General features: G+C 49.1%; 1 protein-coding gene across 5 annotated transcripts; it reads right to left on the bottom strand.

The window, feature by feature from the left end:
* Nucleotides 1–369: 369 nt before the first annotated feature.
* SAP130 (Sin3A associated protein 130) lies at nucleotides 370–18,021 on the bottom strand. 5 transcript variants are annotated; one of them, XM_015871127.1, is made up of 21 exons: nucleotides 17,919–18,021; nucleotides 17,330–17,447; nucleotides 16,930–17,168; nucleotides 16,163–16,321; nucleotides 15,422–15,533; nucleotides 14,231–14,355; nucleotides 13,341–13,465; nucleotides 12,638–12,788; nucleotides 12,349–12,439; nucleotides 11,977–12,081; nucleotides 11,139–11,280; nucleotides 10,777–10,898; nucleotides 8,245–8,547; nucleotides 7,177–7,348; nucleotides 5,844–5,948; nucleotides 4,781–5,142; nucleotides 3,365–3,613; nucleotides 3,111–3,236; nucleotides 2,180–2,283; nucleotides 1,386–1,499; nucleotides 370–1,171 (listed from the first exon to the last, which is right to left on the bottom strand). In XM_015871127.1, the coding sequence occupies exons 2-21, from the start codon at nucleotides 17,439–17,441 to the stop codon at nucleotides 1,013–1,015; spliced, it is 3,177 nt and encodes a 1,058-aa protein (XP_015726613.1). In that variant the 5' UTR covers nucleotides 17,442–17,447; nucleotides 17,919–18,021; the 3' UTR covers nucleotides 370–1,012. The 5 variants fall into 5 exon arrangements, with proteins under 5 accessions (XP_015726613.1, XP_015726616.1, XP_015726617.1 ...); XM_015871130.1 differs by having other exon boundaries at nucleotides 3,365–3,610; XM_015871131.1 differs by having other exon boundaries at nucleotides 3,365–3,610; nucleotides 7,177–7,345.
* Nucleotides 18,022–18,184: the final 163 nt, after the last annotated feature.

The following is an 18,184-nucleotide window of genomic DNA, read 5'->3' as shown; positions in this document are numbered from 1 at the left end:
TGGCGCTGCTTGGAGCCGCCATCGCTGGGCGGGAAAAGCTGAGAGGAAACGCGGCACCGGGCGGGGCGGAGCGCTGGGAACGGCCGGACATGGCGGGCAGCGACGGGACGGGACGGGCGGGATGGGCGGGATCCCGCCTGCCACAGCACGACATTGGCACCGCTGTGCGACGGGACGGTGACGTGTGGAGCGGGCTGCCATGTTGGGCTGCATGGAGCACAGGGCAGGAGCGGCGCTGTGAGGCGCTGCCTTGTCACACGAGCACGGCTCCGTCACGGCCGTGCCCGCCCCAAGGCTCCTCTCAAGGCCTTAACCTGAAATTAAGGTAGAGCAGTTGCAGTGGTACAAGAAGTACAGCAACCCCTGACGTACAAAAACCTCCAAGTCCTTTATTCATGTTTTTTGGGCTGTATGTGGTACATAAAATGAACGTTACACCAGCTACACGAAGCACTGTGCTGCAGGACGAGCACCCACAGACACACACAGACACCACACAAACCAGCCGGGATTCACCCCCCACCCTCCACCCCTCGTTTGTGTATTTTCCTCTTTAAAACTGATATCCGGGACTCCTGCACCCCGTGGTGCAGCAGCTCTGGGTTTAAAAGGCTCCTTCAGACACTGGAAGGTCAGAAGAACTGAATGGGGGGCAGCAGGAAGCAGTGTCGTGTTCAGTGCTTTAAAGCGTGGCCGCCTCACCTGGTTCAGCCCCAGCTGCAGCACTGGTTGTTCCAATAGTCGGCACCGACACATCACCGGGTTACACACGTGGGGCTGCCAAACACATTAAAAAATGAATGAGCCTGAGAGAAAGCGTTGTTCGTTCCGACGGGTCAGCGACAATCCCTTCAGGTCACCGGGCTCCACACGTCCATCTGTTGCCATCTGTTCTCTAAACTCATCCTTTTGTTTTTTATTCAGATGCTCTGCTTAAAAATAAACTCAAACTACAAAAGGTCGTAACTCCGTCCTGTACACGTCCTCCATTTCCAGAGTCATTATTCTGGCTTCAGACCTTCTCCTTCCGCTTTAATTTGGATACTTTCTTGACAGTTCCGTTCTTGTTCAGAAGCTTCAGAACACGATCCTTGTGATCCAACACCTTCAGCATCGAGTCTCTCGCCTCGTTGATTTGATCCATCACGAGTTTACATCTCTGCATATTGCCCTGAAATAAAACGTTATCGTCACCAACAGCAGAATAAACAGTCACAACAAACACCTTTACTGTATAAAGCCCCCACTAACCAATGACGCAGGAGAAGCACCTTTATTATTGTGTTATTTTTAAAGCCAGATTCAGCACTTACTTGGAAAACATCCTGCTGCAATTACTAAAGGTAGAAGAGTTCTTCTGAGCTTAGGGGCCAGTAGGAGCCTACCTGTATCAGCTCATTGATTCGATGCAGGTCATCGTCAGTTGCTGCCTTCTTCTTAGGAATGAGCCCCTCCTGTAAGGCCGTCAGTCTCTCATACACGTCACGCTCCAGGTTTGTCTACAAGACAACAGCACTTCATGAGCAGGTTCACCACCGGGCCCATAAAACATCTGCCCACATTATGAAATCTACACAGAGAAGACAATCGTCTGTTCCCCTCTCAGCTGCTCATGTTAGTCATTCAGAAGATGGAGCCTCTGATGCTGAGTGTGGCATTATTGTTCTTACTAAACATCCTATTCACAGCATTGCTCCACTTCTGAACAAACATGGAACCTAGCCAGAACTGTTTCCCCTGTCTCTCACAATACTATTCCAGGAATGCAGAGGTTTTGGGGAGTTTGGTGCTAGAATGCAGAGCACCTACCTCACCCCCAACCTGAAACAGAAGCATCCAGGAATGTGGATCAGTGCTGCCTCCTCAGATCAGCCGCACCATCCCAAACAGACGCTTCTTCAGACCTGTGCATCAGCAGGAGGGAGTTGCCAATTTTGATCATCTGTACAAAATACATCAGCTCTTATGTCTGGATCAAAACCAACACTAAGTTTCCAAGCCACTTAACGCCACATTCCTGAGAAAGGGGAAAAGCGTGTCCCACTCCCTTTGGGCGCTACACACCAGCTTATGGCATCCCTGCATCAGGTGAGCATGTACTGAGTTTGTGATAACATCCTGCCTTACAGAGCTCCGTGTTCCCCGCGGTACAGGCAGCCGGCACGTCCCATGCACCTACCAACTGCAGCAGCTGCGCCGCACACAGATGGACCTTCCACCCTTGTGCACGGCAGGATACACCCTTCTGACTGGCAATCTCCTGCAGCATGGCTTTCTTCTCTTCTGTCACCAAAAAACACAAATAGAGGTTCAAGTTTCAGGAGTCCACCAGGCCTCTGTTCTCAAACAAAAGCTTTAACCCAGCTCCTGCTTTCCACACATCCTGCTTAAGGAAGAGTCAGCAACACTTTGATTGGGACAGGAACATAACGACTCATCTGCCACGTTACCTGAAGGCTGCTCTCACCCCCCAATGGCTCATCTGCATTTTCAGATCATTTTTTATTGTTTGCAATGTTGATTTTCCCTTTCTTCCTCTAAAACGAGGTGTTGCTTCCAACACTGTACATGAAGAAGCAAGCAGTCCATCTCACACTGCTGCAATACCTATCTGCTCCTTCCTACCAGCCACAAAGTCCAAATCACAGAACCTGATCTCAGTTTTCCTCTTACTATCAGAAACATCCCATAGAAACGCACCAGGCCCATCTGTTAGCTCACGAGACTCATTAAATAGGGAACGCTTTTGATTACATTGGCAGCACTGTTAGGTAGTAAGGCAATCTGAGTGCCAAGCCATAGCCTACCGCTATATAATCTATTTAGGAATTTCTTTAGGCAGTTTCTATCCTTGTACATAAATACATTTCTCAGTAACATAACATTTTCGGTTAACCAGACAGTTAGAATTGTATCTGACTCTATAGAAGATCCTCCCCTTTTCTTCTCAGTCTTGAGAGAGAAAAGATCTAAGCAACATCTAGCTAACTAAGTCATTAGCTCACGTGAGTGACCAACGCTTGTGTTCCATACTGTGAGCAAAGCCTGCTTGTGGGGCAGCTTATCATCATCATCATCAGCCCATGCAGCTCCTCAGGCAGCACACTGACCTTTCACTCTGACGTCGCTGTATCTCTGGAAGTGGTGGTAGGCGGCTTTCCAAGGATTGCGGTAGTGGCGGAGCAATGTGATGGGAGGCCTGGGACGCACCGGGACATACCTCACACCTTCCTCATCTACAAAAGGGATCACAGACAGCTGTGTTACTATTGTGACATGGGAGACCAGCACGGCAGCAATCGTGACAGGCAACAGGTAAAACACAGATGTTCAAGTAGGAGAAGAGTGTCAGAGATGGCATTACCTATATATTCCTTGGGAGGAGACTTGCGCTTCTCTGCCTTCACCAGCAAGCTTTTGGCAGTAGATTTCTCATCATCAGTGCTGTTTGTTTCCATCATGTCTCCCTCCTCTGTGGAGATGACGTGCTGCTGCTTACGGGGTTTTTTCCTTGGGGAGGCACCAGGCGGCAAATCACTTGGAGGCATCGAAAGGTTGTTGGCCAGCAGTGCCAAAGATGGAGAGACAGTACTTGTAGTCAATGGAGGGACTGCTGGAAGGAGAGAAAGGAGAAGAACCTCAACTACCAGTGGCACAGAGGTAGCAGTACTGTGTTTTAACACCATCTCCTCTCAGTGCGTTGTGAGAAACATGGGCTCCACCACAGATGCAGTTCATCCCTTAGTATATGAGAACCAGGACTCATCACTAGGACAATGCCTGTATTCTAAGATCCTCAGAACAAAAAATGACAAGAGACTGTTCTCACTCAGTTCCTTCACCTTCAAGGCTTGCAGCAGTTGAATGCTATTGAAAAGGAACCTGTGCTAATATCTCTCACATGGTCAGTAAAGAAAACATCTTTGAATTGATGTTTCACCACAGATCACAATCAAAAACAGGCAAGTCCCCTCTTCAGTGCAGGTAGAGGCAGATGTAGTCAAACCATGACTGCAGTGCTCTCCTTGTCAGTGCACTTATACTGCCAAGTCAACAGCCAGTGTCAGCAGGCTGCTGTACAAACCAACAGACTGCTGGAGCTTGGCAGCACAGCAGCGGGAGCCTGAGGGGAAAATAACCCTTTACATTTGCAGGGACTGAACCAAGCGTGCCACGTAATACACAGCAAATGTCTGGGATGAAATCTCAATTGAGATTAACTGCACTGGTTTGTATTATACTGGCTCTGCTGCTGACTGTGTTCTAAGCATGCAATTCATACACTCTTTGCAACTGGACTGTTTGAAAATGAAGAAAGCAGCTCCAACCCCAAGTGGTTTCCACAGGAGATCAAGGAGAACAAGGCAAATTAGAACCTAGAGATGCTCACCTAGTTGCTGTTCTGCGGTTCTTAGTACCTGAGACAGGAACCCTCTCAGACGCTGCAATGCCCTTTCCTTCTAGGAGTTACTAACTTGTGTCAGCTTAACCTGAATCGTTGCTTTCCATTTTATTTACTGGGCCATTAAGACTTCATACTGTGCTCATATAGCATGTCATACCTCAGTCATGTCACAAAACCAAGTCCCTTGTTCTATATTGAAAAGCAGTAGGCAGGGATCAGAACTATAAGAAAGTGAGGCGTGAAGGAACTCCTTGACTTATTTTCTGTGCTACTGTGAAAGAGAAGTCATTCCATTTTCAGGTTGCTTGTGTTGAAATCCTAATTTATCCACTTTCTCAACAAGAGAAACACCTTGATGCTTCAAAAACCACCTACCAGATACCGGTCGCATTATGTCCATAGGTTCCACCTCCTCTTTGATTTTTATCTCTGGCACCACAGGTCCCAGCACTGCTGAAAGGGCCCCACTCATGGTTGCTGGAGGAGCAGGAGCAGCCACAATTGTGGTAGAAGTCGGTGGAGCAGCTGGGACGGCTCCTGGAATGGTGGACAGAGCTGCTGCAGGCTGCGAGGTGGGGCTGGCTGCGGCAATGATGGTTGGAATGGCAGAGGGGGGCTGCTGGGAGGAAGGAGGAACCGCGATGGTGGGCTGCTCACTGCCTTGGTTGGACACAGCCTCCATAGACACTGTGACAGGAGTGGCCATGGACACGTGAATCTCAGGTTTTGGTTTGGCACTGTGACATTGAAAGAAAAGTAAAACAAATTGATGTCAACTGCATCTCGGTCACAACCTTCTAGCACAAAGTAAATGAGACCAGCTGGACTTGGGTCAGTTTCTTCCTGTACCAGTAACACCTGGCTGGGTAATGACTGTAGTAGCAGGAGTGTGTGTCATCTCAGCTGTGCTCTCTAAGCCCTTTGTCTAAGGTGCTGTTCTCTTCTAATGCACATGCACATCTCACGACTGACTGCAGATGGCCTCAAAACGCTCACAAAAGGAGCAGTGCAGCTTCACAGTGCAAACAAATAGAACGTGTGCCCAAAGCTGTACTGCCCTCATCCTTTTTGTGAGAGCTCACACTCTGGGGCTAGTGGTTTTAAAACAATGAATTACAAAAGCCACCGGATACAAGTGAAGCAGGTAGAATTCAGCTTCCTTTAGAGTTAACGTCAAAGAATTATAGAGAAAAGTTCTACAGCACGGCCTTTAACACAACATGGTGATTTTCTTGTCACTACCTCCACCCAAACTCATAACTGTACCCTTTAAAAGCCCATCGCCTCAGCTTCGGAACACAAGTACATCCATTCAAACTCATCACACTGACAAATATAAAACACCTTTTCCAAAAGAAAGCACCTCAATGCCCAAACACCACAAATCAGACACACAAATGAAGCCAGTACGACGTAGTTGCTTTTCTCCCTGTCTTACCCAGCAGGCCTTGGTGATCCAGACGTGCTTCGCATCGTATTCTCAACACGTGTGCTCGCTACTTCAGGTGGCTGAGGTGGAATTAAGCTTTTCCGGACTGCCAGGCTGTAAGACAAGGGCACATCTGAAGTTCCCACCTCTGATGCAAAGATAAACACCACTGAAAGGAAAGGAATCAATCCCCTCTTGCCAAATCCAGGATCGGAGTCAAATCTCTCTCTGTGTGCACTCACTCTAACCAACCTGCTATAGAAAGTCTTGTTCTTAACCAAGCCTCTAGGTTTTATTTTCTTTAAAGATAAGAGATTAGTTGCTCTGGCTGAGACTCCCTCACATTTGGGGTTTCTCCAGAAATACCAGCCTTACTTTCACTTTGCCAGTCAAGGCATCTTATTGAGACTGCCAGGCTCCAGATGTGGGGGGGGGGGGGAAGGGAGATCTGGCCACACCAACATCCCACATAACCTCAGGACAGAGCAAATTATCCGGAACTAAACAGCACAGCACTAAGATGGGCAACTGCTTTACTTAGTTGGAGCAGACTGTGCCAAAGCCTGGCTCCAGGATCTCCAGACCTGCACGTGGACGTTACACAGCTCAGTGCTGCACACAGAAAAACATTTAAGAGACTTTTCAGTCCCCTGTGAGGCTGAAAGAAAGACTGTCTTCCAAATAATCAGACGCTCAAATGGGAACATTCTCCGGTGATCTGCAGCTGCTTCTGTAATTTATGCCTTGGTTTTACAGCTTGCAACTTCTCTGCCTTAAAGGATTCCACCCAAATGAAAAAGAAGCACCACGGTTTAGCCTCATAGCACATATCAGCTCCAAACATATTCAGTCATTAATCAGGAGGAAATGGATTGTTAATTCTAATGCTTTCTCCTGCCTCTTTTATTCAGGCAATTGAAATTAAGCTAGAGAACATGAAGTATTTTAAGTGATTCCCTCCCCTTTCCCTAATCAGTTTGCACAGCAGGGTACCAATCCACCCTTACTATTCATCCACACACCCTTCCAAGAAAAGCTCTGAAAGCAAAGCATGGATTTCTAATTTTAGTAATTGACCTCTTTGGATTTGAGGCTTTCTTGCTTAGCTTAACAAAAACCACTTTCCCTTTAAAGGTCACTTTCAAAAGACATCTTATTACAGAGAGGAGGAAGCAGCTATGATCCATCCTGGAGGAGAAGAAACTGTGCTTCACAGATCAGCAGGTCACTTGCAACCACTTGCTGACTGTATAACGTCCTATCCACAATCAAATACTGCCATGTAGCTGGGCTAGATTGAACACAGGTGCCATTTCTGCGTCCCCCCTTCAATCTTACTCACCCATCTGTGGTTGGTTTCTTCCGCAGGATGCTGGGGCGTGGGGAAGAGCCCTGTGCTGGGGCACTGGCACTCTGGCTGTGGGTCTGTACAACTGTAGTTGCTGCAGAAGCAGTGTTGAAGGTGTTGCTAATAGGGTTGGCTACAATGGTGGCTCCATCTGCCAGTACTACTGCTGGGGAGGATGGATGTTGGCAGAGCAGAGAGAGGAACAGAGGAAAAAGGAGCAGTTACTGAAGGAGGTCTGACAACAAAGCAGGTGTCTGCAGAACAGATGCTGTCTCTGCTCCTTTGACTCCCCCAATATTTAGCTGCAGCGCTTCCAGTACTCTATAACTAACACCATAACTACTACTAATCTGCCAACAAGGCCTCCTGCAGGGCAGATAACAGCCACCCCCTGCCTAACAACTACTGGCTACAGAAATACTTCTTCCAGAAGAAATGGAAGACACACAAATTGCCAGGGAGGTCAGCAACACAACAGGGGCTGCTGGTGGAGGCCACGTGGCAACTTTGAACTTTGTAAGTGAGCTGGCAGCTCTGCTCAGATTCTGAGCTGCTCACCAAGCCCTGCCAGGAAAACTAACATGCAGAACAACAAGGCAGGGAGTCGCAGTGCTATCTGCCAGCACAATGGTAGCTCCTAGCTGCCATTTTCCCTTCAGTCCATCACTGGGATCTGATCACACAAACCCTTCCTTGTGAAAAAAGGGCTTTTAATCACAGTCTGAACTGGAGGCACCTCACCATGTTTTACTGCTGCAGTGACCCAACACAGCTGTAACAGTTCAGTGAGCATCTGCTTGTAAATAGCTCTTCCCACAAGGATGGACTGAAGAGAACCAATGACTGCACTGTCAAGTTTTTCCTGCACACACAACCCATCCAACACTACCCATATATTCTACCCAGAGTGCCTGAAAAAAGCCAATGAATTGCATTCACTAATTATTTAGTGAAGGAGAACATTCATGGGGATGTATCTGATCCACCACAATGTCATAACCCAGAGTTAAAGAACCCCCTTGAGGCAGAGCTGTACAGGAGTTATGGGTTCAGTCCACTCACCTGAGGTCTTGGTGTCAGCCTGTGGCTGCTGAGCGCTGATGGGCGCTGGCTGCAGCCCCTGCGTGCCAATGGGTGCAGCTGGGTGCAGTCCTTGAGTCCCAATTGGTGCTGGCTGGATGCCCTGGGTGCCGATGGGCGCCGGCTGGATGCCCTGGGCACTGATGGGTGCTGGCTGGATGCCCTGGATGTGGCGGGCATGGGATGCATCCACAGTCATCAGCTGCATGGGGTTGAGGTGCACAGTGGATGCCACCCCGACACCCGTCTGCGCCGTGATGGCCGAGTTGGGCGCCTGGGCTGAAACTGTAGGCAGCAACACGGACAGCTGGTCATGCCTGGCTGGGCACTTCAACCCCACCACCTCTCACCCTATAGGTACCCCCATAGACTGCTCTTCTGAAAGTCAACTTGACATCCTGCTTGAAGCAGGAATGAGTTTGAGAGCAGCAAGGCCATGCTGTCTGCTAGAATAATACCACTACTTTTTCCCCCACCCCATATTACAACAATGAAGATCAACGTTAGGCTAAGGTTATGTTTCTAGACCCAGTCTCAGAAATCTGGGTGCTCTTTTTGCTCACTAGAGTATTTTCTCATTGTTTATTTTCACACAAAGCTTCCAAGTACCCACAGTTGGCACCTTTCCTGCTTCAGCACCCTGGAAGCCTCGAGGAATTCTTTCCAAAACACAGTCTTGCACAGAACTCATTACATCAATTAATAACATCAACATCTTTGCCTGTACAAAAGCAAGTGGAGAAGACAGACCCAAGTGCAAGCACCTTAAAACAGTGCTCACTTCCCACATCTCTCACCACATCAAACAGTTCCACTTCACACAGCTGGACAAACCATTCTGACCCAGAACACAATCTTATCTGACCTAGAATGCAATCTTATCTGACTCACAACAGGCAATTACAGGCTGATTCCTGCAGCTACAATGAACGCAGCATCTTTGCGGCGTTCCCAGTGACGCACCTAAACTGAAAAGTTCAGCTAATTTGAATGTACAGCTCTAAGCAACTATGGTCACATCTTTCCAGACCTGCCCTAAGTCGTGCTGCACTTCTCACAGGGAACATTTAGTGGCCACATTGGACTTCCTGCAGTTCTCCAGAGCTCCAAACATGACACAACAGCAACATAATTTCTGCAGCCGTGCACAGAATGAAGTGCTAACTTGCAGCAATGAGCTTGTCTGCTAACAATTGAGAACGCTCTCAATTGAACGAGCTGGTTTTGTCACAGGATTTCCATCAAGTTCTTGTGCTGACCAGTCCCTCTAAAAACAGCTATCTTAAAAGCTAAGATACAGCACCAGTCCCTGGAAATGGCTCCTATTACCACGTCTGCTCAGGGTACAGAAGGTGAAACACTTGTCGCAGAACTGCCCATCCAACAAAATCATTTTGGAGACTGCGGAAGCACAACTGGCTCTTGGAAAGCCAAAGCTGACCCCCTTCCTCAAAGCACAGAGGTAGCCCTCAGCTCAGTGATCTTTCAAAAGGTTTCCTCTGTACTTTTTGCTAAGTCCTCCATGGCTGTCCTCAGCGTAGGTTTGCATCCCTCCTTGTACCGTGTTCTCTGCTTTGAGGTGTCACCAGTTACTGCCCTAATTAATACCTTTAATTGATGCTTCAAATCAATGTAATAAGCAAAATAGCTCCACTGTCCATATCCCAACTCATCATCCTGAAGCTCATGACTTACAGTCAAGACCTGAAACTTCAATTTCAACAGCAACTTCCAATGTCACTAACAAAGAACAGGCCTCAGTAACACATAATTCCCTATGCATATTTTCCCAGTCAGCAAATGGACTTTGCAACTTCCATGTCCTTCCAAGGCCACTGTACTGGTCAAGAGCAACATGCTACCAGCAGACACTATGAAAACCCGAATTAGGCATTTTCTTAGAGTTTGGAAATCACCATATCTGCCCTAAGCTACTCAGCAAGGTGAAGTGCTCCAAGTTTTTGTCTCAAGAGAATGACCTTAGTTTGGGATGACTGCACTGGCTCACGTTATATGTGATATTTTTTTCCTGTCTCTCCACAAACTACTGCAACAATTCAAACTGGTTATCACCTGATTTTTGTCAACACAACACCAAGAGGTTGCAATGCAACTTGCTTTCTGCTTTCAGCTCATACTTCTCTCTCAGACCATGCAGTCATATGAAAACATATCAAAAACGTGCTTCTCAGAACATGAGGGAATGAAGATGGATAACGAGCTTATTTGCTTTGGAGGAACTCCTTTTTGATCTGTGAAATCTGACACTTTAAAGAGAAATTCTGGATACTGAGTATGAAACTCACACCAAAATGGTCATTAGCTGTGTGTAGGAGGCCTCTAATGTAGCTCAGTGCTCCTTTTGCTCATGCTTTCCCCTCAACCAACAAGAAGTCAGACTCAGTGCCAAGTTACCAGAATGGAGCGTACAATCCTCTCAGCTGCTCCCAAATGCTGCAGGTGGCACACAAACAACTGAGCAAAGCATCAGCAGCTCATCCCACAGCTCCTCACCTGGGTACTGGCGGATGGTGGACACCGAGCTGGTGATGGGGGTGTAGGTGTGAGCAGTCAGCGGGTAGGCAGAGGGCGGGTAGGTCGGTAGGAAGTACTGGAACTGGACAGGCACCGACTGCCTGCAGGCAGCAAGAACAACAAGTGTTACACCACTACACCTGCCTACCTTCACCTCATGTCTTTGGGCCGCTGCCCAAGTTTTGTCATCACATCTGTCATATTTATTAACTCTTGCGATTAATTCAGAACTACCAAATCTCTCTCAGGACTTGTTCCCTGGGGTATCAGAACCCAGACAAGTAGTAAGGTACTCAAAAGCTACTCACACTCTCTTATTCATAGAAATGTTATCTCCTCACCTGTTGTCATTCCTGGTTTCCATTGCTACTGGGTTTGGAGATGCCCGGTGACTAGAGAGGGGTATGAGGTTACTCCTCTCTGCTGTATAATCCGACTGAATCCGGGGAGAAGTATGTGTGATTTGCTGAGGAACCACTTTAGCTGCATAAAGACAAACAAGTCATCAGTCAGAAAAAGCTGGGAGACGCTGCAGAGTCAAAATTAGTTCCCAAAAATCCCCAACAAAAATCAAGACAGAAACAAGCCACACTGAAAAAAAAACCTACACAAGACCAAATACCACACCTACTCTAGCCACAAAGCCCCAGCCCCACTGTAAAGAAACCCCCAACCTCCAATCATTTCCTATCCGCAGTGATGATACATTGCTTCAATAGGAAGCATCACAGAAAGGCCTGGGTTGAAAAGGACCATAACGATAACCTTGTTTCAACCCTCCTTGCTATGTATGCAGGGTCTCTATTGCTCTCTATAACTTCCTGAAGAAAGGTTGCGTGGGAAGGAACTTACAAAAACCAGCTAAGAAAGCCCTATTGCCAAGCAGTTACAACTCCTAGCACATACAGTGCAGGTTCTGAAATGCCAAAAAGCCTCTGTTTGTCTGAAAATTCAATTGAGTAAGTTAATGAGCCATTTTATTACTTATTTCTCTTAGAACATCAATTTCTTTCTGGCACTGAAATAAGCTGTGCCACAGCAGACCTTCTAGTTGATTTCTCCCTGCTTGGATTGATTTGTTTCCCCTCCTTGATGTTCCAATGCACACAAACACTGCTAGCATAAACAGTACAACCAAAGTACCCAGCACACATTGCTCTTGGAACTGAAATCACTCACCAACTGGGATGTTTGAGGTTGTGACAGCTGTAGCATGGGAAGAATGGGAGGGCATTGTCATGGTGACAATGGTGCTTGTAGGCGCTTGGGTGTGAGAAACAGAACCTAAGAAAAAGAACAGACAGGATATTTCTGCAGAGCTCTATCACATAGAAGTAAAACTAACTATATCCAATTAAAGAGTGAAAAAACCCAGCCCAGACAACCCCTGAACTCAGCAGCTTCTCTCCTGGATTCTAATTATGCACTTCCAAATGCAGTCTTTAGCAGAAAGGAAGGTTCCCTCAATTCCAATTAGATTCCAACTTCAGCATAAAGAAACAAGAAAACCTCAATCCACAACCCTCTCACAACAGCGTTATGAACACTCACCAGCTGTGGTTGCTGAAGCAATGGTATTCGTTGCTAAAATAGGTGCCACTGTTGCTGCCGCCACTGGAGTACCAGTACTGAAAATGGTTTTCTATTAGAAGAAGAAAAGCTTCAAGTTAAAATACTACCACGTTTTTGATATCTACTTAGCTCAGAATCGTGCTGCACGGAATGTAAAGAGCATCAATTTCTAATACTGTATTATTTTCCCAAATTTCATCTCATCCACCCAAACGTAAACTCAAACATTGCCCGAAAGCAGCAGGAGGGTTTCCCCTTCGCAGCCTACCTGGGCCATGGTGTGGAGCTGTGGCTTCTGTGCTCCTATGGCCGGGTGGGAGGGCAGCGTGATCCGCGTGGCCGCATCGCGTGGCTGTGCGGGCCGCTGGATGCTGATAGCTGCAGAAGGGGGGTGCTGCTGGATAGACAGGGTGGGCCGGCTGGAGAGAAAAACAATCATGAAGATAACTCTGTAGATACTACATCTTAAAGATAAAGTGATGCATCTAGCTTTGTTCTCTTTCTCTTTGAAAGCAGCACTGCTATCAAAAACATGGTGAAGCAACACAAGGAACTCAAGTGCACTGTCCTGTCCTCATCAGGTGTCTGCCCTAAGTGGCTCTGTAGAAAAGCTTTCCCTGTCAGGGATGCTTTACAACATTCTCGTGTCATTCTTCACTGTGTCCTCAGAAAAAAGATGGGCTGAACTACCCACAGGCTTCTGGAAAGGAAACTCAGCTTTCCAGGAAGCAGTGGTTCACAACTGATTTGTTGTGCCCATTCTTGTAACACAGTGCAACAGTTCATCTTTATAGTAACTTTTATTCACAGAATAAGCTTCCGTAGCATGCAGGCACTCCTATATTTGTGTTGTACCATCCCACATCCAGAGGATCATCAGCTCAACATGTCTAACACGTTTCCTCCTCCCACAGCCTCTGTAAAGTCAGAGCACTGCAGACTATAAAAAAAATTGCCTTAGTCATCTTTACCTGAGGGTTGACTCCGTCGCATGTGCTGCCGTTGTGGTTATAACAGGAGACTGAGCTCTCGTGGCTGAGACAGTTGCCACCACAGCTGGAGGGATAGTGCTTGAAGTCGTCACAGGAGGACGAGACTGTAAGAACAGAGGCAGACATTCAGCAAAGAAATTCCGCGGTTCAGAGAACAAGTAGGAATTATTTGCCTAGAATCCCTTTTTTTGTTAAAAAACCTTATCGTTAAGTGTCAGCATTCTGAGATGTTTTCAATCATTCTGATTTGATCTGCACGCTCCTATGCAAATCCGTTCTGCTTTTTAAAGGACACACAGAGGGCACTACCGACCAGGAAGGTGAACAGAAATTACTGCAGTGCTTTCGACGCATTCTTGGAGGAATAAAACCCAACAAAGACTCCTTCAGAACAGCCTGAAACCCCATATTAAGGCACATATAGGAAGTCAAAAAGATGATTCGACTGGATCTTGAAGTAAAAGCTATTTGACCCTTTATTTTAACCTCGAACGCTAACAGAGAGCAGATACCTGCAGTCTCTCTCTTACATGCATATAGAAGCTGAGATATATGGAAGCATACTAAAATAATTTTTTCTATTTTACATCAATACAGTTAAGAATAAATCCCCATCTGCATGACGTGCTGGGCCTTTCAGGCTGAAGCTCCACTATCACACTATGTCCTGCTCCCAGCTTGTAAGCACAGGACTAATGGGACCATTTCACAGGTTGCTATCAGAAATGGATACCCAACAAACTGAATTAGAAGAGAGCTGCTGACAGCTGCAGGCCAACAAACAAGCATTTACAGGTTATGGACTGCAAGGAGGTGCCAGGAGGAACTTGGAGCAGGTGGTTGTGCAGAGCTGCCCAGCTGCTACCTGCCTGGATCGGCTGATGAATGATGTGCTGAACTGCTGGCTGAGCCGTGGCTGCGTTCGGCAGCTGGGATGCTGGTCTCAGGACTGTAGTTACTTTTGAACTGGACATCACTGCAGCAGCTGCAGCACCTGGGAAGCAAACCAAGCATGTTAAATAGTGCATACAAATGGCTCTGCTTCCTAGCTAAGGAAATCTGTAGAAATAATTCAGGCAGCTTGACTACTGAGCTAATGGGGAAATAAGCTACCTGATAGCAGAAACCTCCCTGCAATGAACAGAAATCGAGGAAAAAGCACCAACAACTTGTAAACCTGCAACAGCAGAGAGCTGTGTTTTCCTTGTATCCACAGTTTGCTGCCTCCTGATCAGGTAAAACTGCTCTGAAAAGCAAATAGCCTTGAAAGCATTTGATGGACTACACTGCATAAACATTCCTGACTGAAATTACTCTGGAAGGTGGTACGCAAGCTGAGAGAAAGAGATCGGGAGGAGAGAAAATACACTAGGTGAACACCCCAGGTTTATGGGGTGCAGGAATCAGGTGACCAAAACCACACTGACTTCAGCTGCAAACAATACTGCAGTCTTTCCAGCTACTCCAATACAAGGTTGGATCTTTGCACACATCATTTTTGTTCCCCTTGAGCAGTGGCATAATATTGGATCTCAATGGAAATAAAAACATAAACGGTGCTTTGAAATTCAGATCAGCTGAAACTTGGAGACCCAACTCATAAATGTTTAGAAAGCAGAGCTAATCAGAAATCACTGCGCTGAGCTTCTTTTAAAGGGCTGCTCTGCTGTTATTTAAGCTGCAGCAGCTGAAGTCCAGGGAGACAGGAGCCTGGACGTAGCAACAGCATTTAACCCAAGGGCAAATGCAAATGATACATTAGCACGTATAACCACATACTGAAATGATCCTCTATCAGGTAGGTCAGCCATCACTGTGCTTAAGTGAGAGATGCTTAGTACCAAGAACATTGCATTCTGCACAACAGGCCAATCTATGCCAGCATGGTTTTGTTTTTCAGGTTTGTTTTTCTTTGAAAGCATTCACTGGTGGCAGCACAAAAGTAGAACAGCTGAGGTTGCAATACAACACAGATCAGCAGTGAAGAGAGATTCAGAGGGTGGGTGCACTGCCCAGGAGGTGAGCGTGACAGGCAGCCACACACACTGCTCAGCCCTTACCTCGAGGAAGGTGGGAAGCTCCGATATGTAGAGGAGGCCCAGGAGCACTGCTTCTGATGATTGACATCTGCACATTAGTAGCCATAATATGGTGCAGGTTGCTAGGATGGCCCTGCAGAATTAAAGACATTAAGAAATAAAGAGCGAGCTCTGTGGATAAGCAGCCATTCTGATGGCATTGCCTCAAGACTTTTAAAGACGGGAAAAAAATAGTAGAAATACATTGTACAAAGGGTTCTACAGGGGAGTAAAGAAACAGGGAGAAGTCAGAGCCAGCTGACACCGTACAGGAAAGATGTCAAAATTTCAGAGCCCTGTTTCCCTGTTTGGCACACAGCGGACTGTCAGCAGCCACTCAGACACCAACCTGGGACATGTCCCTTCTGTTATCAGTGACCTTAAAGGCACACATCTCTACCACACTGCCATTCAGGTCAGAAGAACAGTGGCACTCGGCCACTCAAACTCAAATCCTCCTCAGGACACTACATTGAAGCCCTGAGAGTTCAGAGGGTTTGCGATGAGTGCCCTGGCACGCTGGCTTCAAATTCAATTATTCAAAGAACAGCTTTGGATATGTTTCTCCTATTGCAGTCTGTCATTTGGATGATTACACCAACAGTGTGTAACTGCTAGACAGCAAAGCCTGCTCTCTGCCTCCCCCCTGCTCCAAGAGCTTAACCTGCTGTGCCAGCACTGCACTGCCCCAACCTTACAGTGAGCACAGCAGGAAGCACAGACCTGCTGTCCGCTGATGGTGGCCACAGGGATGGTTGGAGCCTGCGGGATGCTGCTCTCCATGGTGACCGTGACCTGTCCAGGAACCTTGGTAGGAGCTGAGAGGGTGGAGGGTGGTGCAGGAGCAATGGGCCGGCTGGGCATCGTGGGCTTCAGCGGCGGCTGCAAGAAAGAAGCGTCAGGAATGTGGCCAACTCCCATCAGCACCTCAGGGTTGGAGAAACCATTCATAGAGGTTGAGGAGAAAGTCAGTTTTGCCCAAAAGTAAGTAGGGACAGAGGTTTCAAAACTGTGTATAATGGCCATTCCATTTTCACCTAGGACAAAGAGCATGTTTTGTGCTGGAATTCTTCTAACACACAGCATGAGTGACACACAGGACCTGGTGGGGCTGTAGCCTTCCTTTACATACTGCAGATCAGCAGTTTGTTTCATGTTCTCATCCACTCTTACAGAGAGAACGTTTTAGGACTGCCCTGAAGTTGCTCTAAAGTGTGCAAAAATACTCCTTCAGGATAACACTGTGATGGCAGGAAGGCCTCAGTGTGGTGCATGGAACAGCTCCATCCAGAGCCATCAGAGCACAGAGGCAAAGATCAACCAATGATAACACAGACATCCCTGACTTTTGCTCAGCACTTCAAGTTTTAACACGGATTAAAAGAAGAAACGCATCTACGGTTATCTAAGAGCAATTAGAGGGGAAAAAACCTCATTCATAATTAAACTGTCTTTCCCATTTAAATGTATTCCCCACGAGCCCCCTTTACCTTCATGAGCCCATCGGAGAAGGAGAGGGGCACAGCCGGTGCCAGGTGTGCAGGGGGCGCCGCCACCGTCACCGGGGCCCCGGGAGGCACCGGGTGGTGCGGGGCCAACATCTGCACCTGCGGGTAGGGCCGCACCACCACGGGCTCCTGCTTCTCCTCGCGGGGCGGCGCGGGGCCGGGAGGGCCCAGGTGCTGCTCCCTGGGGGCCGCCTCGGGGTCACGGCCGGTCTCATCGCTCGCTGCGGGGAGAAAAGGAGCTGAGAGCCCGCGGAGAGGAGAGGAAAGGAGAGCACAGCAGAGCAGAGCAGAACAGAACTCAGCAGAGCAGAGCGGGCCCGGAGCTGCCATGGCTCCCCCTCCCCCCGCCGGGCCGCACGCCGCCCCGCCCCGTCGCTCTTACCGGTGTTGGTGGGGGCGCTGATCCCGGCGGTGCCGCCGGCCGTTCCCGCCGTCGTGTTGCTGCTCAGCGCGGCGGGCGGCGCTGCCGAGCGGGGGAACTGCTGGGAGCTCATGGCCGCCTGCCGACACACAAACCGCCCGTTACGTCGCGCCGCGCGCAGCCCGCCCCGCCCCCACCCCGCGGGTCCCGCCCCCTCATTGGGCGCGGCGCCACAAGCCCCGCCCCCCGCGCCCCGCCCCCCTGCGGCGCCCAATGGCCGGCGGCGCCGCGCGGCCAATCAGAGCGGGCCTGCTCAGCAGCGCCCTCAGCAGGCGCCGAGCAGAGCGCAGCGCTGCCGCCCCGCCCCGCCCCACACAACGAGCCGCCGCGGCCCGGCCGTGCGACACAGCGCGACGCTACAGAGCGCCCGAGGCTGCCCGCCCCGCTCTGCACGCACCGAGCCCGGCGCGGCGCCCCGTGTCCGCCCCGCCCCGCTGTGTGTGCAGCGCTGTGTGTGCAGGGCCGCTCACCCCGCCGTCTCCCCGCCCCCCCCGCCGCCATGTCCCGCCGTCCCGCTCCCTTTCCCGTCCTGTCCTTTCCCGCCCGGTACCTGCCCGCCGCGCGCTCCCGTCTCTCACTGAAGCCCAGACCCGAGCTGCGCTTCCGCCGCCGCCGCTGCCCGCTGCTGATTGGCTGCGCCTCGCCCCGCCCCCCGCCCCGTCCCCTCACGCCATTGGCTGCGCTCGCAGCTCGCGGGGGCTGCCGGCGGGTGTAGTCCGCGAACGCGCCTTCGAGGCGAAGATCTCGCGAGACGTCGGGCAGGCGGCACCCGGCCGCGGCGCGCGATTGGCTGCAGCCCGCGGGGTTTCCCGGGCA

The sequence above is a fragment of the Coturnix japonica genome, chromosome 9, assembly GCF_001577835.2.
Source record: "Coturnix japonica isolate 7356 chromosome 9, Coturnix japonica 2.1, whole genome shotgun sequence".
In the NCBI taxonomy this organism is placed as follows: domain Eukaryota; kingdom Metazoa; phylum Chordata; class Aves; order Galliformes; family Phasianidae; genus Coturnix; species Coturnix japonica.
Note: the sequence above shows the minus strand (reverse complement) of the source record. Positions and strands in the feature narration are given on the sequence as shown.

Excerpts from the sequence above, each read along its gene's own strand:
- SAP130 (XM_015871127.1), bottom strand. The coding sequence starts at position 17,441 with ATGAGCTCCCAGCAGTTCCCCCGCTCGGCAGCGCCGCCCGCCGCGCTG. Across the intron at positions 15,534-16,162 it reads CCACCATCAGCGGACAGCAG|GGCCATCCTAGCAACCTGCA; the intron begins GTCTGTGCTTCC and ends TTAATTCTGCAG. Across the intron at positions 7,349-8,244 it reads GGCTGACACCAAGACCTCAG|CAGTAGTACTGGCAGATGGA; the intron begins GTGAGTGGACTG and ends CATCCTCCCCAG.